Here is a 25,065-nt window from a genome sequence, read left to right as displayed (position 1 = left end):
GCGGTATTTGAGGCTCACTCCAAGTTTTACAAGAGAGTTATTTTTAAATTGTTGCATAACACATGTCTGTCCAATATTTCTTTCCTCAATCAAGCAAAGAAAATGCATTTGTTATTCCTGGGAGATTTCTGGTGCTTCTTATCTTATTTAGAGCCCAAAATAAAGATGCACACAAGAAGGCAAACATCAGAGAGAAATTATTATCCATGAGATAATGCACAGCCTAATTTACCACATATCTGAGACTGTTTCACCTGCAATAAATTATTTTGCCCAGCAGGAAAAGTCCTGTTTGACCTTCATTTTTTTTTTTTTTATCCTGCAGCTGAAAACTCTGCTACAACTTCTAGGTCGTGAGTTCAAATTCCACCCTGGCTGGGAGTGATTAAATATATCCATTTCTAATAGTATCTATTTGGTTAATAATAGGAGAGCAGTTAACGTTCACTTTTTCAGGGACACTTGCACATGGATAAGTCGTAGTCTGCGGCTCTGATCTCTCTACAGCCTCTATGTATTGCCCAGGAGGCACATTGGAGACGTGAATCCAGTGCAGCAGCAGTCCCCGGGGAGTCCCTGGCTGGGGCAGAGCTGGCAGAGCCCATCCCGAAGCAAAGTGTCATTCCCCAAATGGGCCAGTCCCTCTTCCCTGGCTCTTCCCGTGCTCTCGAGTCATTTCTTTAAGAGAGGGGATCATTCAGAGCAATCCCACCCTTCCAAAATAGACCAAGGCTGAAAAATTCCTCTGGGCTGCCCTGTCCCAGGATCACAAACCCATAAAAAGATAAACGCGCCCTTACTACCTTGTTCTTGCATCATGTGGGGCCGAGCCAGAACAGGAGCTACGGGTTTTGTCAAGTGCCAGCTATAGTTACAGCCTTACATAAGAAACCGCAACAGCGAAGAATCACAAATCTATCACTACAGCTGGCACCAAATGGCATCTTTGCACAGGCTTAGCAGAAAAGCTGCCTACTGAATGGGCACAGACCGTCAAATTGTTCTTTCTCTTCTCCAGGGCAGGGTGAAGGCAATTTGGCAGAGGGTGGTAAGGGAAAAAATTGCTCTATCTGTTCTGTGTGTGGGGTCAGGAAGCTGGTTTTATTCTCTCGCAAAGATAACCTGGCACCTTTAATGAAGGAAGCAAGAAAGAAGGAAAGCCATCAGAACGTGGCTTCCAGCTGTCAAGTCACATCAGCCAAGTGGAGATGTATAATCCCTGGGAGCAGCGGCACTGCTAGCCTCTAACATTTAATTGTGAGCTCTTTGAAAGAAGGCACCTGGCGTATTTCTTCTGTAAAACGCCCGGCACGCTACTGGCAGCTATAAATAATAACAACCGCTACCTTGGTATTTAGCAGCACAACATATGTGAAGGAAAAGAAGCAGTTTTCCTCCTGGCTTAGCGAGCTCTCGGTGTAGAGCAGGGGTACACGCTCCTACCTGGCACAAGGAGCAGAATCCACCATCCCTGCTGCCCCCCTGCCCAGTCCCAGCTCCCCGCTGCCATGCCAGCCAGAGGCGAGGCCACACTGTTCGGGAAAGGGAAGAACTTCCCCAGGGTGATGTTGGCGACGAAGATGCTGCTGGATGGAGAACTCTCCATCCCACCATCACCTCTGTTAGGGGCAGAGAAGCCTATGACCAGTTTCCCGCTCTTGGAAGGCAAGGTGTGGGACAGGCAATCGTCCCATATTTTTCTGTTCTTTCATCATGGGAAACTTCTAGGTTCATTAAGCAGAAAGAGGGCAATCAATACCGGCTGCGTGAGGAAGGAGCTGACGACACAGCCAAGGCCAGAGAGGGCCTCGGAGAGGCGTGAAGACGGAGGATGCTTGCTCGTGGATCACCAGCACCTCTGCTGAGCTCCAGGACTGCCACGCTGTCCTACACCAGCTGAAGATTAAACTTTGCCAAAACTAATCACAGGCAGCTCCGATACACTCAAAGCTCTTCACCGACACGCGGAGGCTTTCAGACAGTGCCAGCACGGCTGCTAATCCAGTTGGGAAACTAGGGCCAGGGAGGAACAACTGAAACATTTACTCCTTAATGCAAGGACTCTGGATGAAGAACCAGGCAAGAATTCGCAGTGCTAGTACTGCACCTGAAACTGGAAATTATAGGGGTAAGAGAAACCTGGTGGGACAGAAGGGTGTTTGCTTCTTGGGAAAGCTCAAAATAGCTTTGTCCATGCAGCACTGCAAACTAATGATAGGGAAGCTCTGAGGAATGAGCAAGAAAACATGAATAGGAGTAAATCTGTTCATGTTGAAGCTTGGTAAAAGTGTTTTTACTGGAGATGAGCTGTAAACTTTCATATGGATACAGATAGGGATCTCTAATATATTACTGGAGAGAAATAATATGGAGAATTATGTAATTATGGGAAATAAACCTCCTAGTTGCAGACTAGAGAACAAATGCTTTTAATAATGGCAGGTCTGTGGGAATTGCTAGGCGTGAGAGCAGGCATCAAGTACTTAGGGACTTGAGATGACAATATTTTGCATTTACTTCTAGTAGCTGTAATAGGTTGGATTGAAAGACAAATTTGAATGGAAATGGGATTTTGTCTTTCACGTTGGGATTAACTAACAAATATTTCCTGCAAAGAAAGATCTGAACCCAAAAGTCCAAGTATTCCCAGACAACACAGAATTGGTAAACAGGCTCAGTCAATGCAGAGAAAGATGGAGTTAATGTAGAAATGACTAATTTGCAGGACTGGATGTCTCAAAATGGCGCATATGTTGGTATAAGACAACATTATGCATGTAGAATCAAGAAATTCAGAATAAGCTGGGAGCTCTTCAGTGCAAGCGAGAAGGGAAGAAGCAGTTGGTTGTACTTATTCAATTGCCAGACAACTACGAACCATCAGTGGGATGTATCCACAAGAAAAGCATACAAGGTCCGTGCCGCATCAAGGCAAGGCATTTCCAGGGTAGCTGGGGAAGTATTTGTGCACGAGGACATCTGGAATACCGTATACAGTTCTAAAGCCTGTTGGGAATCCAGATGTGTAGCATGCCGATATCACACGGACAACCTAGCAGCTCTTGCAGATAAATCTGGGCATGTAAAGTGCTTTCTTAACATTTCAGTCCTATCTTAGATACTCCCCAGTATTTCCTGGCATATCAAGAGAGGTTTGGCATGGTAACTGTGGAGGAGGGGTGAGCAGAAGATGGTGATAATACAGGCTTCAGCTTTTGGTGTTGGGAGAACATCCACCCAGCGATCTGTATCTTGCTTGGGTGGAAATATGGTGTTAATTATCTTCATGACAGATGGATCTGGCAATTCATTTCAGCTGCTTTAGATCATACATTCCTCTGGCTGGTAGACCTTCAGAAAATAGAGAAATAGATCTTCAAGATGAAGGAAGGAATGCCATAATAAGGACAGATGTTGCCATGAAATTTTAGTGGTGCATTCAGCGGGGACTTCAGTTTTCAAATCATCGTTGTGATATTCCTATTTTTCCAGTCCTGTGTTCAGCTGGGCCTGGGTCATGTAAACGCGTGTCTTCCTATTGAGTTCAGGGGCTAAAAGGCACACCAACAATTGGCTGTAATGAATTATTGCTCATTACGAATAGCCACTGCCGATTCTCCAGCCTCTCTGCTTGTTTGTACTTGTAGGAATTTACCAACTCTTTCATATACATTCAGACTAAGAATCGTTTTCCATCTCCTTCAACTACTCATCATCTGGGGTTTCTGACAAGTCATTTATTATACGGCCTTCTGATTGGATACCAGGAACAAATGGCAAATGCATCAATAACGCCAATTTTGAAACAGTTGTTCTGGAAAAAGCACATGGAACGCTAAGGACCCATGAAGGGTGCCACAGCAGCCCTCCAATTACCTGCAAGCTTGGTGATGGTAACCCTTCAGTCATTCTGCAACCACCCCAAGAAGCCCTAGTGAGATCTGCCCTCCACCGACTCAGACGCGGAGTTAAAACACAGTAAATGACACAGAATTTACAAGCTTAGCACTGAATGGAACTCCTGATTCTAACAAAATATTTTAAAATATTGTACTTACTTAAACAACAACTGTACACATACGACGACCAGTCCTTTCCAACTATTATCACGCAACATAAAGCTTTTAGCCATAGAACGTAGGTGTAAAACAGCCAAAACTGAGAAGAAAAACATACTCCCTATATGAAAAAATGCACTTTTCTCTCCCAGTCTCTTTTTCCTTTGTTTTTCAAGTACGACTGCAGTATCTCTAGGTGTCACTTAGGTACTAAAGCTCTAGTCAGCGTAAGAACGGCTCAGATGAACGTATCACAGGACAGCATCCTTGCTTCTCAGTGATGTACCATTCTGCAAAACCAAAACTTGTACCATGGCTTCATGCTGGGATTCCTCCTAAGGCTATTTCAGTCAATGCCTTTGTCTTGAAAAAGCCTACAGGTTAACACGACAAAGATGACCTGATCCATTGCCGTCACGACGTTTTGAGGTTTCCTACGAAGTCCGTGGCAGAAAAGTTGGGAAAATTTCCAATTCTAAGAAACTTTTCCAGTTACTCTGACAATGTGCCAAAACTAACCTTGGCGTCTCTCGGCTTAGATCTCGCCAGGACTCCCGGCTGCTCACTGCTCGCAAAGTCGCCTACTGAGAGTGCAATGGGGAACGCGGGCTGCTCACCCCAGACTGTCCCCGTGGGACTGACACCTAATTGTCCCCGTGACAGCCTCAGGAGAGCATCTCGTTGCGGGCACTCTCTTCTCACTGAGCTCATAAAAAATCAGTAGTTGCTACCAACAAATGCAAAGGCAATGGTTACTTTCCCACTGCGACGATGCGAGCGTAAAAGCATGATAGTAAGGGCAAAGTGAGGGCAAAACAAAACAATTACCACATCCACCATTGTGACTATTGCACACGTTTTTTCTAGAGAACAGCCAGAGTGGAACCCTCTATGTGAGAGCACAGTCCAAACTTTGGATTGAATTGTGAGCTGAGACTTTGAGATTTGCAGATGAGGCTCCTTGCTTATCGCTCGCTGCGGTGTGAAGACTCAGCAGTTCTGTGCTGCACCTGGCCTGACCTCTTTTCTCTCCCCACTGATTTATTTAGCTTTCTGCTCTCTTCCTAGGCTCTGACTCTCCTTTTGTACCACAGATACCAGCAATTCCGGCTGATCGTACTCAGTGGAATTGAGCGTATCTTGCCTGGTTCTGTAAGGTCCAAGGATAAAGTCCTGTCCCTTAGAGATGTTTGTTACCCTCAGCTTGAGCCAAGAGCTGAGATTAAAATTCAGCTGGAGAACAGAAGGTCCTGCGTTATTTTGCATTTCTTAATAAAAGGTTTCCACTGTTCTAGTTATTTACTCTCCTCCGTGGAGCACCCAGTGCTGACTAGGCAAGGGCTATCCATTAAAGGCTGTCTCTCCTCTCAGCTTAAAGAGAAGTTCCCTCTCTTTGATGGGAAGAAGGTAGGATAAATTAATTTTTCTTTCAGCATCACCACACCTGGGGAAAGGATCTTGCTCAGAGATAACAGTGCAAGCAAATATTTTCTTTGGGAGAAAAAGAGAAAGTGAGGATCAAGGTCAGAGGAGGCAAGAGTAAAGATATGTGACTGCCTTCAAAATAACCTTCCATAGAACATGTGGGGGTGTCGTTTTATTTAATATGGAAAACATGCAAGAGCATAAAGGAGGGGTAACTGGCTCGGGGCTTACAGAGAGATAAAGGGGCTGCAAAGTCTGGTTGCACAGATACGCTGAATTCCAGCTGTACAGAAGGAGACAGGCAGATGAAAACGGGTCGAGAGAGACTGCGTTTACCTCTACATATACATACATAGGCCCAGAGCCTCTGTCCCTGAAGCATCTCCCCTTGCCTCCTGCTTATGGAGGATAAGGACCGTAGCTACTCTTTGCAGAAGGTGATAATGGAAAATTCATCTTGCTTTTGCCTCTACTACAACCCCACAACCCCACGCAGGGTTTCAACACGTTTGCTGCGTCTCGAGGTATGGCCCAGCCGCAGGCTGGACACAGAGCATCAGCCTACGAATGTGCATGACCCCCGTCACCAGGGGACACGGGCCAGCGTCGTGCGCATAGGCATATCAGGATAAAAAAAGCACCCCACTTTTCAAGATTTCAAGCACTTGCCGAAGTCTTGAATCAAAACCAACTACAAGTGCTTAACAATCTGCATCTTTGACGCCTCACCCAGTGACTAAAAACTTCTTTTTTAGTTTTCCAAGCATCTCATCGAAGCTCACTGGCAGGATTTTCCCTGGAGTCCCTGGAAAGACACAGGCGACGTGCGGCCAGCGAGACTAGAAGGCCGCGTGAGGTTGGCTGTGCCAGCCTCCAGGAGCATCCGTTACTGGCTACTGATCACAGGTCGAGCCCAGAAAGACTAACACAGATTTTATGTCTGATTTTTAGCTGGCTATGTAACTAGGTGAGGCACGCAGAGAGGTACAGTAATGTTACCCCGTGTGAGTTATTCAGCGACGCACAGGAAAATTCTCATTAATCCCTGGCTACTGATTCAATTATTAGAGCACCCTTTCGCTACAGCTGGCTATAAGCCAGAAGTCACCCACAAAATCGTAACAAAAGACGAGGGAACAGAACTCAGAATCCAAGTTATGTTTTGGGGCTTTTTTTTTTTTTTTTCTTCACATTTTGTTATGAACTCAAAACTGGACCTGTTTCTGTGGGAACTTGTGCTAAGGTATGCAAATATTTCAAACCAAACCAGTCCCATTTTCCAATGAGAGTGGGCCAGGTTTCAGGCAAAGATGCTTTCGCAGCAAAACCATGGGAAAATTCACCGTTTTCCACGTTTCCAATATGCCAATATTCATCTCATGTTATGTGCCAGCAATTGTTGGAACAAGGCTACAACCCCAGAAAGCACTTAAGCACATGCTTAACTTTCAGCACATGAGTAACCTCAGTGATGTCCTGGGTTTTTGTTTTTACATTCACTATTGTTCGTTACCGTGAATTTTTAAATCCGTAGGGACGTTTTGCATCTTCTCAGCTGTATAATTGGGCCATGAAAGGGATGGTAGCTCATGATTACTGAATTGTGAATTAATCATTTTTATTATATTTAAATATGCTTTAGAAGACCATAATGATGTATGCTTCCTTGATATTAGCTGTACTAATTAGATCATCTTTTCTAAATTAGAGTGCAGTTTTCTTAGCAGGTTTCCTTTTATCTGGTGTTCATTTTTCAAAAGAGCTTCATGTTGTTCCCACAGAAGAGTGAATCATTTCCAGGGAATCATCTTATGCAAAAGATGTTTTTCTTGCCGCTGTACAATGCCTACGGGTAGACCGTGGATCTCCTGAAATCGTTAAATATTTTGAAGTTGGACTTTCCTCAACAAACATGCGTCTCTTGACTCGACGTGCATAACTGCAGCTGGGAAAAAACTCAGTCCCTACACCAAAACCAGCACATTTGGCACGTTCGCTGTGTTAGAACAATGCCACTCCACCACAAGGTTTTTTAGTGACACATGAAAGCAGAAAATGAAAGCGGTTGAAACTCATTTCTATACCTGAACATGCAAGTGTATTTTTTGCATCCTTTCTTTAGCAGTTAATTGGTGCTCCAGTACTGAAAGCCATCCTGTCTCCTCCATTGAAACGTTACTTTCAAAAGATTTCTAAGGAAATGATGACTATGTCACTCCAGAGGTTATCTTGAACATTTAACTTATCATAGCTCAGGTAGTTTGCAATATCCTTTCAGGTTAAGGAAAGCCGGAATTTCACGACTCTGAACGACTAGCCCAGAAATTTCTCAAAAATTATCTATGAAATTCTAGGCTATATCACCTGAGTGTGATGCTCCTGGTTCCAGAGACAAACTATGAGAATATCCTCTCCTGGTAATGCTTGGTGTGTCTATCTAGTTCAAAATCCTAAAAATCAATTGTGATGCTGGACATTAACAGGATGAGAAGAACAGGTTATTGTTTTTCTCTGAACAAGTCTATTCAGCTCTCTGGAAAGCAGTACTTACGTGTCTACGAATCTCCTGCTGAGGTTTGAGATGACAACTGGAGAGCCAGACTGGAAAGGAGGGTCCCGAACCACTTTGTACTGGATGGGTTTGCAGTCCGCGCAGAGCGTGCTGTGGGGGACGGAGCTCAGCATGGCAGCATCAATTTCCAGGTGCTCATCCAGAGTGTAGATCTGGATCCCATACACCTCCTCGCCCACTTGTCCCGCATCCAGCTTTATGGTCAATGGGATGTCACAGAAGACGTTCTGCGGACCGAGAGAAATGTTCTTCCCGCTGATGGTGAGCAACTTGATGTCATTCACCGCTCCGCTGGAGTCCCAATCTGGGGAAACAAATGTCACCCAGACTGTGAGGGACTCTGGAGTCAGGGGATAACGGAACTCCAGCTGCAGGTAGCAGCCCTGAGGCTCGGGACAGGCCGGGGGCACTGTGTGTTGGTTGACTGCTGAGTTGGGACTCCATGTTCTGACACTGGATTTACAAGGTTGCTCAACATCAGGGTGCCCTGGAAAGAAAGAAGGAAACAAAGACAGGGCACAAAAAAGTCAGAGAACATGGGTTATCATTGGCATCAGTCTTGAAAGACAAACTGGTGGCAGGAGAGCGCATCTGTCCAGGAAACTAATTATTTACTTGAGCAGAATGGCCAGCACAGAGAGGAGGAATGCTACTCCAACATCTCCTGGCTGCTTGAGAGATGCAAACCCAGTGTCAGTGTCCAGCTGGAGGGGACAGCACACATCGTGTCAGTGCGTCTGGTCCTCTATGTCCTATCTCTAGTGCCTTCCCCTGTGCCAAGCGATGGTATTTTCTACCCCCTCCACTTGGTACTTTACCTGATAAACGCTCACTTTGCCTTCAGTTCACCTCCGTGATCCTACTTATTTCCTTGCCTCTCAGTCTAATACTACCTTTTCCTCTTTAACAAAGACAAGAAAAGGGCTTTTGTTGATTCCAAGGAGCTGTTGCCCTGTGCTGTTGAGGGGCAACTCCTATACCATTTCCAGGCTAATCTAGCACGTTGTGTAAGACCCCTTTTTTCGGAGGCCCATGGAGCCCAGGTCTGAGCTGGCTCTTTGCACTCGTTGTGATGAAACAACAGGCACTTGTACTTTTACATTTCTCACCGTTGGCTATGTTTAACTACATGGGAGGTATTACTAAAAACTAATGAAAGCCACAATGCTTGCTGGGTTCCCAAATACTATGGTAACATTACAATTTGGCACGGAATCATGGACTGCAAGATCCAGAGAGGTCAGATGGGTGGAACAGTTGGTAACAGAATCCAGTGACAGCTATGAATTCCCTCTTCCTTCCCAAATAATGACACGAAAAGGGAGCAAGCAGGACAGAGGGAAGGCAAAGTACAAGAAAGAAGAAAGGGAAAAGTAAAGATAAAGAAAGGTAAGGAGAGGAGAGAAATGGAGAAGGCAAAGGAAAAAAAGAGAGAGCACAGCTGCTTGCAATCGAGGAAGAAAGTAAGATAAAGCACCGGGCAAACAGGAACAAACAGGACATCACTACTAATTTAAAGAGAAAAGGGCAATGTGTGAAGGTTATTCTTATTGTCTGTGATCCAATGAAGTGTTAGAAATGTGCCTCTTCTGTCAAGGATAAACAGCACGGGGAGTTCTCCTGTTCGTACCAAATGAACCCAGATGCAGATTTCCCGGTGTCTCCCCACAATCCAACGCAATTGTCCTGCAGATGCACAACTTCCAACGCTTCTCCCTCACCCACACATGCCCCACAGCCCTCCTCTCCTCCTCGCATGCCACAGAGCAGCGGGAAAGCCACTAACCTCAGCATCTGGAGAGACCGCAGCAGCGATATAATTTGAAGAAAGCCAGAGTTCCATTTAACACGCTCAAGTTTTTCCCCCCTGGCAAGCTTGCAAGTACTGTCTATGATCATTTTGAGTAGCGAATACCCGCTTTGACTCACGTTATCTCACAACGTTCGCTGCCGTCCGCATGCGCTGGGCTGGGCCCTCTGATGACTTTCTCACAGAAGTCACCGCGAGCTCCTGCCTGCAGCCCTAAGAAGGTGTTTTTTAACTCTAGTATCTCAGAGGGCTTGGGAAAGATTTGTGACTCTTATCACTGCCATCTCACAGATAGGAAAATGGAGTTGATTCATGGCTCACAGCCTAGCACGTGTTCAAAAGTGGTCTCCCCTTGGGTTCCGGCAAATTCATCTTTTCCAGTTCAAGGCCTCTGTAAGACTTAAATAGTGAATAAACCTACGTGTTTTGTTAGATCTGGGTGTGATCCCTGGAGCTACGTGAATTGAATTCAGCCTCCAGGGAGTTTAATGCAGATCATCACCCCAAAATGGGAGCTTGATTGTAGTCATCCATAGATTAAAAACCTCAATGAAGTTGACATATAGAGCCCCTTTCTTAAATATCATCAGACACTTAGACCTGGGTAAAAAACATTCATTTAATTGTAGAAGAGGATGGAAACCTTATTCCGTGTAACTCTAGATTTCTAGAGATGGGTAAATACTTCAAAAATTACAAATATTTGCGTATAAAAAGTAATAGTGTAGTAGTCATTCTGCCCCTGTGCACCCGGTTCTGAAATCTTTAAGCTTATGAGATCATCAGCAAGATCGGTCACAGAGCAGCACCTCATACATCATCATGCCTTGCCTAACAAAACGTGAATGTGAGCTTTGTGAGGTGAAGTCAAATCCCATCTCCTGGTTAGAGAGCAAGGATGGTAGGCTGGGAGGGAGGCCACCCCAAAAACATCAGCCACAGCCACCGCCTGGCGGGTCATGCAGTTAAGTGAAGTGGTGGCAATGAACACCCCTCCGTTGCCCCCGCACATGGACAGGGACTCGACACACTTGTCTGGGGAGCCAGCTGGGATCAGCAGCCACACGGGATGCAGACACTGTCACAACTAAAACTCACCTGCCACATTTCTTACATGTTCAAGACAAAGGGATCATCCATAGAATCACAGAATTGTCCATGTTGGAAGGGACCTTTCAGATCACCCAGTCCAACCGTCAACCTAACTCTGACAAAACCCATCACTAACCCACATCTCTGAGCTCTGTGTCTGCCCGTCTGTTAAACACTTCCAGGGACGGTGCCTCAACCCCTTCCCTGGGCAGCCTGTTCCAGTGCTTAATAACCCTTTCAGTGTAAAAATTTTTCCTAATATCCACCCTAAACCTCCCCTGGCACAACTTGAGGCCGTTTCCTCTTGTCCTGTCGCTGTTCCTTCGGAGAAGAGACCGCCCCCCGCCCCCCTACAACCTCCTTTCAGTGGGACTCTAATGTCTAAGTGAGACAACTCCACTTGCAAATACAGAATTAATCGCTCTGGAGTGAAATATTGGCCACTGGGAAAGGCAGGGCACTAAGGCAGTAAGATTTTTTACTATATTCTCACGCTTCTTTTAGCCTATAGTGAGCCAGGCAGTAGGAACTGCCTGATAAATGCATATATTGCACAGAAAGCAAAGGTACGTACTTGGGTTTGAGCCAAAATCACCTTTAATATATAAAAGCCCCCTTTGGCTGAGTTGCGGAGGTGCTGTAAGGTTTGTTTATCTAGCTGGGGTTGCTGGTGAGAATCCAGGCAGGTTAAAGCTGTTTTGCTCTGTGGTGAAGGTAAAGGGTAAATCAGAACTGCCCGAGATCTAGTGCCTTCCCCCAGCTGCTGCCGAGGAGCAAACGCCACTCATGCGAAAGGCACAACTGGCTGAGAAAGAATCACAAAATACCTCAGCCGGGGGGTTGGACCCCACCACGCTGGGCACAAGCGGGGCACTAGGAAGGACACCGGCCCCATGGCAGAGTTTCGCAATGGGCACGGCTCACACATAACCCAGACCACAGCCAGGGTCAACTACCTGGGGTAACCGTGCAGCGTGACAACGCTACAGGACCTCAGGAAAATGAAATCAGACCAACCAGAGACACGTGAGAAATGTGGTTTTCTGGTAAGAAGCTGGATGAGTACTACGAAACATTTTCCATGAGTGTCGTCTCAAATTTTAAAATGAGTTCATTTTGGCCATGCTTATGCCTCTTTTGTATTCACTTTCCATGAACACTCAAGCACTGGAGATTTACACACATGAACGCCTGCAGAAAGTGAATTTAAAGCTTGCATGCTTGAGTACTCACAGATAGACAATTAAAGACGCCAGACAATGATCTAACTGTGCTATTTGTAACTCAGACCAAGTGCAAGCAGTCAAAGATCCTGAATGTCAGGGAGTGTGGTGGCGATGACAGAAAATTACAGAGCAACAAAATACCATACACTTGGTGTATTTTCTGCCCTAAAGTGGAGACAACTTATTAACGTAGTAAGAGGATAGGATTCCCAAATTTTCTTTCCAGAGCCACGGCACAACAGCAACTGAATGAGGTAGATAAGGATCAGACTGCACCCTTCATAGTTAAGAACATGCAGGCACACACTGTAAGAAGAGGAAATTAAATGCAAAATGCAGCTGAGTAATAAATCTTAGAGCAACTTAGTTTCTCTAGGAATGACGCCGCTGGCAAGACGTGTGAGATCTAGAAGTTTTCAAATCAGAGCTCGTTGGAGAAATTTTGATGGAACTGCATATCTCAATGGAATATGCAGTTCTTTCAAAATCAAAACACTTTGCAAAATTGGTTTTATTTGTCCAAAATTTTATTCTGGAAGACAAAATGGGAAGAAAGTTCTAACAATATTGGAACATTGTGTTTTGACATTTTTGGAAGAAACCATTTCACTTTTGCTCTTTGAAACACTTTTCATTTTGATATTAAAAGTTGCCTGTGCCCTAGATTATATAGTAAAAGGGGATATTTTCAAATGTCATCATTTAACTGAAGTTCACGAAAGAGGAATTATATGAGCTAAACAAAACATTTTGGCCAGCCTCAAACACTTCTTGTTTTTAATTTTCCTTCATGGAGAATTTCAAAAGTTTCAGGTTTTGTTCCAAACGAAACCAGGTTTCAAAGTCTTGTAATCCTTGGCTAAGGGGAAATTCCACCTTCTACCCTGCACCACTACTGCGAGTGATCCAGACTTCAGTAATCCTGTTTACTTGATAATCCAGTCACACTCGTAGCTGGAGAGCTGCTTCCCAGGATGGAGCTCTTCAACACCATCCACCCAAGGGGCGGGCGCGCTCTGCCCTGTGCCTGGCAGCCTTGGCCCTTGGATGTCCCCACTGGGAGGGTGAGTTGGAGTGAACCGCAACCTCTGTTGGGCCCCCACCCTGGGAGACGAGTGCGTGGGGCAGAGGACGCTTGCCCACACATCTTGTCCCATCACGCGGCGGGGACTCAGCGTGCTGCACTGAAGGACTAGGGAGGGCTCCTGGGAGCAGGCACTGCATGTATCACCGTATCAGCTTACAAATAATCTTCATTGTAGAATAACTCCCACGTACTGTAGCCGCAGGACAGAGAAGCCCTTAATGTCAGGATATATCTGTATATGAGTTTGCAAAATCCAGAGATTGGCCCACCTGTATGTTCACGGCGAAGTCTAAGCCCAGAGTGTGCTGCTCCCAAAGGAACAGCTCGTGACGGACAGACTAAAATAACACTCTGCTCTTTCCAAACCGTAATTTGTGATTACTGACCTCTGCCTGGCACAACCTTAAATATGCTCTACCACATCCACCTACTTAGGTAACGGAAGGTGCATATGGAGGAGAGTTAATGATGGAGATCTAATGGCACTGTACGACCAGCTCTGCAGACCACGCTCCCTCCAACGTGCTCTAGAGCGGAGCAGCAAGCACGACTTGCAAAACACCCTGAACTAGACTGGGCTTGACGTAGTCACCTGCGTTCATGCTGCAGAGCACCTGCCCAAAGGGCAATCTCCTTCCCGCGTGGCTGCCGGCGCAGCCCGTTACTATTCAATGAAAGTGAAGGCAGCAGAAATCAGGCCCAAATAAATGACATGTAATTCTTCAACTTTCGGAGTTGGAGTAGAAGGAGTAAACAGCTCCCCTGAGGAGTTCATCTGGCAGATGTGAATGGTTAGCATTTCTTGGCACTCTGCTGCTTTCTGAAATTCAGGTTCAGCTCCCGGAATTCATTTAATTCATGGGCAGAGTCAGGACACGGGGGCCAAAACGCAGGTATTTCAGCCAGTGGCACTACTTCAGGGCACAATGTATTCATCTGTCCTCTAGTTTTGTTCGTGCTATGTACAGGTATGATCAGTCACTCTCAGATTTTCCCTCTGCCTTTGTGGCTCTCCTTTTTGCTCTGGCCCGTCTCCCCCCCTCCCCACCACCTCGTTGTCCCCAGCCCTGTGACTCACCTTCTGCTTCCCGGGGGCTCCAGTGCCCCGAGGGATCGCAGGGCATCGGGGACGAGGCGCTGAAGGCATATTGCACCAGGACTCTTCCTTCCGCACACAGATCACATGCTGATCCCACTTCTCTAGGAGGCCAGGAAAACAGGAAAACACACCAACTTAGTAACAGCTGAATGAGCTGCTTATTCAACTATATTAAAAGCAATAAGACTTAGAATTCAGTTCCACTTAACCCTCTTCTCACAGCACTGACAAGAGTGTTTTCTGATGCGGACCTTCTGCAGGTTTGGGCTAACGGGCTGCACAGGCAGCATCTGGGAGTCCTCCACCCAGCACAAAACGACAGCAACCTGTGAAACCATGCTCAGCTATTTAACTTCCACCTCTCCTCCCCAGCACTACAACTGGATCAAACCCTAACAAAAGAAAATACGTGTTGCTTAGTGGTTAGAGCAGAGAAACTGGCCTCAGGAGATTTCAGATCTATTTCTTCTCCCACCGTGGATTTATTGCTTGAACTTGTAGTATCTCAAGGATCACGAAGGCCTTGGGCTTGCTTACTGGTGATTAGGGGAGAAGGTAAAGTCCCTGGCTCTGAGAACATCAGACAGAGCTGCTGTGTGAAAAATACCTTTGCTAAGTAGGCAAGGACTGGCTTTTGGAGGTGTATCACAGCCCAGATCGTTAAAAGCCTGGAAAAGGGGTGGGTTATGAACACACAGAAAAGAACACACCCTGGATCCTTTTCGCAGGGGAAACTGGATTTGATACCTGACAGCTTGGGCACCAGCTGATGGCTCTTTCTGAACTGGAGCATCTTATGGCTCCATGCCATCAGATGGCATAACATGGCATTAAGCAAGGCACTTCACTGCCCAACGCCAACATTACTTCACCTACACAACACATTTAATACCAGCAGCTGTCAATAAAGCACTATCATCAGAAGTAGTTGAACAGGAAAACCCAGTTAAACACTGATTTGCAAATACTTTTGCTAAGACATTCACAAGATCAGGGTTTAAGCTGATGTAGACTGGAGTAACTCTAATAACTTCCATACCAGTACGCTGATTTATATCAGCTGAGGATGCAACTCACACAGTTCAGCCCTACGTTCCTTGGGGTCACAAAATTTGGAACTGTGTATGACCCAGAATGTGTGGTTATTCATCTCAGTAAGCTGCTTATTTTCCAGAATTCATTGTTCTGTTCTTCAAGTGGGCACTCAGCCCCCTTGAAAGGAAAAAATTAATTATCTTCTTATAGATGAAATGCACCTAGGAAAGGACAGAAGTTTTAGGCAAACAATTTGCGTGTAACACATAGTGTACTCTCTAAGCTACCCCAGTAAGTATGGATTAAGTCATCAATTATTATAATCAGCTATGCAAATTTTAACCATCTTCCCTTATTTATTCCAGCACTGCTTGGTGAAGGGCATTCTGATCCTTAGGCAGAAGTTATTTTGGATCCTCAGCGAGGACACCGGGCTGTAAATTGACCCTCGCAGCCCTCTCAGGCTCTACAATCTCGTTTCCCTTTGGTGTTGGGGACGACACACGCTCAGCTGCTCCGCAGCTTAGCATCTCCGATTTGTTGACAGGGATCTATTTGAAAGTCAACTTTCTCTCGGCTTAATTAGGCGGAAGCAGGGATTGTCAACGGGGGGGACTTGGAATGAAATCAGTGGTAAAACTTGTATCCATTTCACTGTGGCCCACAGCCACCCCTACACAAAGAGATGGGGAATGATTGAACTCGCAGACAATGCAGAAAGAGATGCACCTGCTGAAAACATCTGAAGAATAAAACGTGGCAATGGAGTAGAACAGAGAGCAGGGAGGCAAAGGTGCCGTCCTCTTGCATGATCTGTAACCCTGGTAATGAAAAAATTTGGGCATGTTGCAAATAACTTCTCTGTCTCATTTCGCCCACCTGCACCTTTGGCATGATGCTGCCTCGCTACTGCACTTCTCAGCTGTCTTTTTAGCAGTGGTTTAAGCGTCTGCCTCAGCTTGCCTAAATAACAGATGCAAACAAATTCAAGAATCCAGAATAAAAGGTACCGAGAAATCAAAATACAGAGTTATTACTGCACAGTTGTTTTTCAGACACATGCACCAACAGTCAGGAGAGAAGTCCCTGCAATAATCATCTTTCAGTTCCTCTACAGAGACTCCGGCATTAGTGCTTGGTCCTGGATGAGGACAGGGCTTTGAAAGCCAAGTTTCCACAATTAGGACTGCTTTTTACTCAAATTAGCAGCTATACAATTTCATCACAGGCTGCCATGGTGGAAAAAACTGTAGGCTTATGGACAAACATTTCCTTTTACCAGCAAGGACTTGGAGGTAAGAGAAATCACAAGGAGCATCATGTGGGAATGGCTATGTATGAGCAAACTTTCTCTTTTTACTTTTCCAATTTGGGAGCCAAACTCAACCCTGATGTAACTCCCCTGGCTGAAAGGAGTTACACAGGGGATGACTCCTGGGTTACAGTTTTTGGTCTGCAGACTCTTGCACACAAATCCTACGAATAGCCATGAATGTCAGAACTAATTATGGAATCGCATTTACAGGCTTATGAAAATCTAAGCCAGATCCTTACACCTTATGCAGCCACTGACACCAAGACAAAATGAGCGTAAATTGGTTCAAAACACTATTAATTAGGAACGATAGCGTATCTGACACCTTATACACTGGTGCACATGACTCCCCAAAGTGCAGGGTAATGGAAAATCCGGACTTCTCTGTTTTCTAATAAGCCAAGTACTGGGGAAATTCCAGCTGATGAAGTTCAGAGCGCAGGAGGAATTCATTCCTACAGCATGATATTTCAGAAGTGGATTCAAAATCTAAAGACTACTAGTGAAAAAGAGACAATTCTCTTCGGGGCCAGCACCAGTTCCGTGGGCAACTCAAAACCAGTAAAAATCTGTCATTCCTTTCAGTAAAGAGTGCCTGTTTTGAGGCTGAATTGTATCTCCTTACTTGAAATTCAGAATTGGTGCTCTCCCTTCCCAGGCACTGAAACTTTCCAGCAAGGTTTAAGTGAGCGATTATCAAGCCCAGCCATCTAGATGTGGGACACCATACTGACCAAAATATTTGCTTGCTATGAACGAGATAGCATCAGACTCATGGAAATGAATGCAGTCACCTCAATGAAAACTTGGAAGAGCAGATGCATTCAAAGTTTTCTGTCCAAGCAGAATTTGCTGCGGAGCCCTATTACAATAACTGTTTACATCCTGCCTACGCATATCAAATAGGAGGCGCGTGAATGGATGCTTAGCGACAGCAGATGAACGCATCTAATAGATGCAGCCAGGAAATGAATAGAGTTTTCTTTTTCTCACTTGTTTTCACTTGTTTTGTTGGCTCTATTATTATTTTATTATTACATATTATTATACACGCATGCGACATTTTTCATGCTTTTTTTTTTTTTAATGGGAGGATGGAGAATGGGAATTATTCCACTCCCGTGTGCAGTAGCTACAAGAAGAAATGGTGGTTCTTGCTACGTTTGATTATTAGAGATGTTTAGAAGCTCAAACAGCTGCTGGAGTTTAGCGTCAAACACACGTTGGCAAATTTATGTGCAGGTAAATGACTCTGTAGGGCAATGTGGCAGCCATCAATTAAAACACACTAAAGAGGTAGGAAGGGTCTGTCAGGAAGAAGATTTTACTTCTGTGCACAGCTCCTGTAGCTACTCTTGCCGGGGTGTGAGGACACAGGATAGCCAACCCCAAATTTACAAGAACAATGAGTTAGCATTACTCTCTGTCCCCTAATCCACATAATTAATCATGTCATTCCTAGAACTGAGGCCCTGAAAGAAAAGCAGCTAACACCATGGCACCCGTGACAACGTTGCACCTGAGCAGGGAAAAGGCAAGTGGTCCTTACTTCCATGCTTTATCTCCCTTCAACCGCAGACCCGTCAGGACCTCACCCGCAGAGGCAGCCAGCTCAGAGTTACATTTTTAAACACAAGGCTAAATTTTCCCTTCCTGATTTTCACTAAGCAGAGGTCACTGCCTATGCACGGCCCTAGAGAATAAAAGGGACAGGAAAGGAAGTTGTGTTACACTGAGTGTGCCTACGGTAGCGCTGGATCAGGAGCGAGCTTTCGAGGTGAAACTCTTCACCTTCCCCACTTAGAGCACTCGGAGCAGTGCAGGAGCATGGAAGCTGGACCCTGTTTTGCCTGAAACCAGAGCGGAGACGTGTCCAGGACCACACCTGATGCGCTCCAACTGCTGATGCCAGAGGCCAGGCTAGAGCTAGGCTGAAACAACCCCCCCCAAGACCCCTACAGTGTTGACGTCAGGTCTTCATTAACAACTGTTTTGCGCTAGAGATCTACTTATATTGGGCCACAATACTTGCTAATGTAGCCAGCGCCATTCATCCTTTTAAGGCCCTTTTACACTGTCAAAACAGCATGGAAGGGGCCTCTGTGCATTAGAAACCAGGCCCAAGGCACTCAGCAGTTGAGTATCAGTCTTCTGTTTTTTACATGAATAGTCCCATTGAAGTGAATGAGTTTATTCATTCAAGTGAGGCAAGTAAAATTTGGGCCATGGTGTGCACTTTGTGTAAAAATATCTGCAAAGATTTACAGTATTCCCACACACAGATAAGATTATCCTTGGCCAATTTTACCTCCTACTTGTCTTGCACAGTGACCCAATTTTACAAATGGATACAGGCACGTATCTCTAACCGAGCAGCGCTGGACACAGCGGGACTGGAACTTCAGCACGCGAGCTTATCCGGTGTTAGTCACTATAATACTGCCATCGTGGCTTGTTTTGATTAATATATCAGAAATGTGGGCATGATTTAGACAGGATATATTTCAGTGACATGTTTAAATGGTCACAGCAACATTTCTGTATCTGTTAGCACGGGCAATCTCATTTTAACAAGGAATTGGGCTCAAAGTATTTGAGGCTGTCTCTTTAAATCTCCTCAGTAATACCGAGCACACAGATTTGAAAACCCAAAGGACTTTTTTTTTTCTAGAAAACCACTATTTATTTAACATATAACTCTGTTATGAAATTTTAGATTTAGCAGGCTATCCACTGTATGTTATTTAAGAAGTAACTAACTAGGGTTTATTAAGAACATATTGATTGAGTTATAAGAAATATGTAATAAAGACATATTTGGTTACGTAACAATTAACTCTGCATCAATGTGTTTTAAGAGGCAGATGGTATTTATTTAACACGTACTGAGTATCTTCTGAAATCTAAATTAAATTGGAGAAATTTAATTTACCTAAAAATGATCATGGGCTAAAAAATTCTGAATTAATTTTCAGAACTTCACATAAGTCCTTTTCACATGTAGGGAATAAAAGGGTTCAGTTGCAAAACTGCAATTAAGGCAAACACTGCTCAGAGCACACGACCTCTCTTTATCAACTCCTAATATGATTTGATTACCCTGCCTGTATTAATCTGCAATAAAGGTGGAAAATCTCATCTGAGCAGAAAATAACAGCTATCTGCCTACTCGGATAAAGTGCAAGCTGGCCACTGAAATGGCCATGGTGTCCTAGCAGCGCTGGAAGGAGCTTCATCCCTGATGGAGGCAGTGGTTTTCAAGGTGCTCTCACTGAACAAAGCAGCAGTTGCTGAGACAGCTCTTTGAGCGCTAATATGCTTGTAAATTCGCCCTCCTGTGATATGTACCACTACCGTCCTGAAGGACACTCGAAGTTTGTTCTCTATAAAATAACAAAGCAAAAGGGGGAGAAGAAATGCAAACAGGGAAGGTGAGGTAACGGTAATGCGAGAAGGTCAATCACTTGGGAAGTTCTCTGCTAGGACTCCCATAGCTCCTGCGGCTCATCCAAATACTCTTACGCTGCATAAGAGCAGAAGAACTACCCAGTTGCCCAGGTCATCCTGGGGTAGAGTTGCTCCAGCTAGCAACTGCAAAGTGGTGCAACTCATGTCCAGAGCCCTGCGTTCATTTAATTTTTATTGATAGCAGGCAGCTGCATGCCTGTGGACACAAACACGCATCCTCTGACCGACATGCTCTGCTCAGGGTGCAGCAAGATGCCACTTGCTGAAACTCAGAGTTTCAGGTCTTTGACTCTGCCTTGCTCCGCTCCCATCTCAGACCTGCAGCTCAGGGACGGAGGCAGCATTGGTCCCTGTCCCCAGCCCTGCCACCTCCTTGCCCCGCGAGACTCCACCGCCCGTCAGCTCTGTGTCGTCGCTGCGGGAGTAGAAACAAGATTCATCTTGTCATAGAACCATAGAATCACCCAGGTTGGAAAGGACCTTTCAGATCACCCAGTCCAACCATCAACCTAACTCTGACAAAAACTGTCACTAACCCATATCTCTGAGCTCTGTGTCTGCCCGTCTGTTAAACACCTCCAGGGATGGTGCCTCCACCCCTTCCCTGGGCAGCCTGTTCCAATGCTTTAATAACCCTTTCAGTGTAAAATTTTTTCCTAATATCCAGTCTAAACCTCCCCTGGCACAACTTGAGGCTGTCTCCTTTTGTCCTATTGCCTGTTACTTGGGAAATTTTTCTGGTGAGGTGGTTCCACATTCCACATCCAGTCACACACATAAGGCATGGATTGGGAGGGTGAGAAAAATGAGAAGGAACTTTGTCCTTGCAAAAGAAACACGCAAGAGGAGGAGGGGGAACAGGCAGGCAGAGGTGAAGCTCACAGGTATTTGTGAGGAGCAATAACAGCAGAAATCACAGGGCTGATTGAAAATTCCTCCCATAACATATGGAAAAAGATTTGCCCTTTACATGGCAAATCAATGGCCTTCAACCAAGTGCTACAGTGAGAAAGGAAGAGCAGAAAACAGATCAATAACCTCCTCAGTATGAACCAATTTAGGAAAGAGCCTTAACCCAGACTGTGCACAGCACATGATAAATCTGTGCTCCTGGAGCGGAGCCCCACGTCGTTCCCCGATTTCTCCCCTTTCATTCAATCCAGTGCAAGAGTACAGAGCAGCGCGTGATCACCTTTCAAAGAAGTGGCCATCAATGGGCGGAAACCACTCCAGGGTGACGGAGGTGGAGGTCCGAGCCACAATCTGGGGGGCAATTGCGACGGGAGCCGGTTTCTTGACAGGTTGCCAGCTCTGATAGACCAGGTCCAAGTAGCAGTGCATCCTGGCCACTTGGTTGGGCGTGAAGGAGTCGGTGCAGTCATCGTCTGAAATTAAAACAAAAGCCACATCAGCCACACAGGAGATAAGGTGGGAGCAAGAGAGAGAATTACGAGCTGGTGAATGGCAGGTTCTTGCAAGGGCCGGGATGGGTTCTCGCAGCACTCCAAAGTTAATGGCCTGTGAACAAATTAGCGCAGTCATCACTTGTGGAGGCAGGTGGAAGGAAAGAAAAGTTAAAAAGGAAAATATATGTCAATAACATTCTCTCCCTCTGGCCCGGGATACGTACGAAGCACCTAGAGGTCATCTCCAGATGAGACAGAGACACGTGGAGGTGAAGAAACAGAAAGCCTCAGTGCAGCACCTTCTGGTCAGAATCGGGGCTACCAGTGGACGTCTGGGCCTAAAAGAATTTCATGTCTAAAAGAATATCTCTGGGACAGGATAAAAGGGCAAAGGATGGCTAGTGTTAGGATAAAGCACTGACTGAAATTCATGCAAACTGTGTGCAATAGACTTCAACAGATTTCTAAATTAAAAGAATAAGGAATTTTAAAAATATGCAATTTTTCTAAAGTTTTTAAATTTTCTAATGAAGAAATAAAAATGTTCTGAAACATCAATTTAAAAAAAGCATTACAAATACTGATTAAAAATGTAAATTTTTGGTGCAGTAAAATAACTTTATTTCTATTAAAAATCTCCCCCATTACCATTTTAATTCTAAACCCTTTCTGAACTTTTCATAAACATTTTTGGTATTTCAAATTTCTTTTTCATTCAAAATGGAGAAGCGATTTTGCTGGATAACTTCCCATAAATATCCTTTTCTCATTCCATCTGTTTTCCACAAACATGATTTGGCAACAAGAACACATCTAGTGCCCTCTGAACACCATACAACTTTACAACTACCATGCCCCGGAGAAGTAGAAAATTACTATTTCTCTATTGTGCAGATCACAGAAGGAATAAATATGTTGTGCAAAATCACCCAGAAAAGCTATGCTGAAGAACTTATTGCTAGCACTTTAACCATTTTTCTGGTACTCTTCCTGTCAGATGGAAAGCTCTTGAAAACGCAGAGTGTTTCTTCACATGTGCCTGCAGAGTTCCCAGCCCAGTAAAGCTCAGTCGCGGACGGGACCTCTGCACGCTGCTGCCGTACAAACAACAATCACGGTTTTGCACAGGTCAAGTACTAATACACTTTTCTGGGAAGACGCAGGTCACCGAAGGCTGTTCAGAGAATTGGTTGCGTGCAAGTTGGCAGTTCAGTATTGTAACAGCCTTACTAGATGCTCTGATGTCTTCAAGTCCGTGCCCTGTGGAACTCAAGAGGAACGAAAAAAGATGAATTCGTTCTAAAGAGAAGTGTGAATTTGCTGGCTAATTTAAAACCTTACCACATCCTCCCCGAGACGCAAGCAAAAGGAGACAGCTTCGGTTGGGATCCTGCTCAAATGACAGCCCCAAATGCAGCCCTACCACAGTAAGGACACGTCAGCTCACATGTTCCCCCATGTCTCTCCTAATTCCGTGAGCAGTGAACCTCTCCTCATCAAACATGCGCAGCAGATACCAGACACCACCAGCTCAAAAATATCTACAAATCCCTGTGGGTATGCAAAAAGCTGCTTTAACATGGCATCTCTGGATTTCCTCAATAATTATCAATGGTCTATCCCTGAGCATGCTGTAAAAGCCATAAATATTCTTCACGGAAGCCCAGAAGGAGACAAAGGCCCTTAACAGCCATCATAAAGGAACAATAAAATATATACAGGACAAAGCAGTGAGACAATGGCACAGGAGAAAGATGACCTGCATTCTCAATCTGTTTGAACATCAGCACAGTGTCCTGGGGGAGGGGAAGGGAGGGGAGGAGAGGAGAGGGTATCTCACTTGATTTCAACAAAGGTTCAAGATCCTCGGATGAAGTAATAGAGAAATTCAAGGGACTTTACTGGGATGATTATTCCAACAGAATTCAGGGGCAGAATTCCTGATGATTTCATGAAGACTCATCTAAAAGACTAATCTTTTCACTTGGGAACACCATGGCTATTCAGACTTGTAAAAATACTTCACAAGTCCAATTTCTCACACTTCTTTATGTTCTGGACATCGTAACTTGTTATTTCAGGGAAGGAAAAATTACCCTTTAAGTCAGTGCTTTGCTACAGAACTGGGGGTAACTGGGCAGATGGATGTTAGGCAGAGCCAGACAGACAAACACAATGTGATCAAGCTGGATACAAGCAGCAAAACAGAAAGGAAAGAAAGGCAACGTTTAGGGCTGCATGACCTCAACCTAGATGTTTCAAAGGTAATTCTCCAGCAATTTGATATCCTGATATATTTTTATTCCACTGGCAACAACAGAAAAGCAAACAGATTCATGCATGAGCTCTAGAGATGCCTATCATGTCGCTTCACTTAATTTTTCAAGGAAAAAGAAAAAAGGTTTCTGCTCAGAACACCAGCACACAGGCAGCTCCCGAGCGCAGATAGGCATCTCGGTGGTGTGCCTCTGTCTCAGCTCTGGCAAGGCAAGTTCTCTTTGGAAGAAGAGACCTCAGCGTTTCGAGACACGCACACTCCACCCCTCCAAACAGACACACAAGCAGATTTGGCGGGGGGATGTTGTCATCTGAAGTGGCACTGACTAATTGGTGTGGTGTTACCAGGAGGCTGTATCAGGCAATAAGACTCTCTGCCCTACACACGCACAAAAGCGCTCAGCACGCTGCAGAGCTGACTCAGTGCGCGTATCCTTATCCCCAAAACCACCCTCTAAACAAATAGAAAAATAAAGAGAAAACTAAGCATCACTAAGCTAGTGCCATGAAGGGCATAAAAGCATTTCTGTTATAAATCATTTCAATCTGTGCCCCAGATGACATTAAACACTTTGCTTCTCTATAGTTTTATTACAGAATAAGCACTCCTATGACCTTTTGAGCGGGCAATCTGTGTTTTCGCCTGGAGTATAAAGGTGCCCTTCAGTGGCTGTAAGTATATTGGGCACCCTTAAATTGTTGCTGATGCTGTCAGCTCAATGTCACAGACCTCCATCATGGCTGGACCCTGTGACCCAAAATAAGGCGAAATACAAGCCAAGGTATTCCCTATTCTTTCTGGAAAATAACAGAGGATCCTCCAACTCCCCTTGAACTTCCAGGGGTGCAGTAAGGACCTCACGTCACCCTCGTCAGACGGGCAAGGGTCACAGGAGCTCCTGCCCTCTTTGCATTACACTCTCTTGGTAGGAGAGCCACCAACCAGCACCCCTGAGCCACTCAGCTGTGCCTACAGGAGCCTGCAGAGTTAGAACTGCAAAATCAGGCTTTTGCTTAAGCAGCTTATTCCTCCTGGGGGGGGTGGTTTTACCGTACTGATATGGAGCCTTTGTGGTTGAACTCCCAGCATAAATCAGCACAGCACACTGGTAGTCTTTGACCAGGAGAGCAATCCTGACCCAGGCACTACCCCAGTACTCACACTCTAAGGATGAAACTCAGATGTGAATGATTC

The 25,065-nt window shown here is 45.1% G+C and overlaps 1 protein-coding gene across 1 annotated transcript in view; it reads right to left on the bottom strand.

The window, feature by feature from the left end:
* PAPPA (pappalysin 1) overlaps positions 1-25,065 on the bottom strand; it is a 183,010-nt gene that overhangs the window by 99,672 nt on the left and 58,273 nt on the right. The window contains exons 5-7 of the mRNA XM_063353366.1: positions 21,380-21,572; positions 14,349-14,470; positions 8,035-8,542 (exon numbers count right to left, since the gene is read on the bottom strand). Of these exons, the coding sequence (XP_063209436.1) occupies positions 8,035-8,542; positions 14,349-14,470; positions 21,380-21,572 (823 nt within the window). The remainder of the gene's footprint in view (positions 1-8,034; positions 8,543-14,348; positions 14,471-21,379; positions 21,573-25,065) is intronic.

This window comes from Chroicocephalus ridibundus, chromosome 15 (genome assembly GCF_963924245.1).
Source record: "Chroicocephalus ridibundus chromosome 15, bChrRid1.1, whole genome shotgun sequence".
NCBI classification, from domain to species: Eukaryota; Metazoa; Chordata; class Aves; order Charadriiformes; family Laridae; genus Chroicocephalus; species Chroicocephalus ridibundus.
The sequence above is the reverse complement of the archived record's forward strand: the minus strand, read 5'-3'. Positions and strand labels throughout refer to the sequence as shown.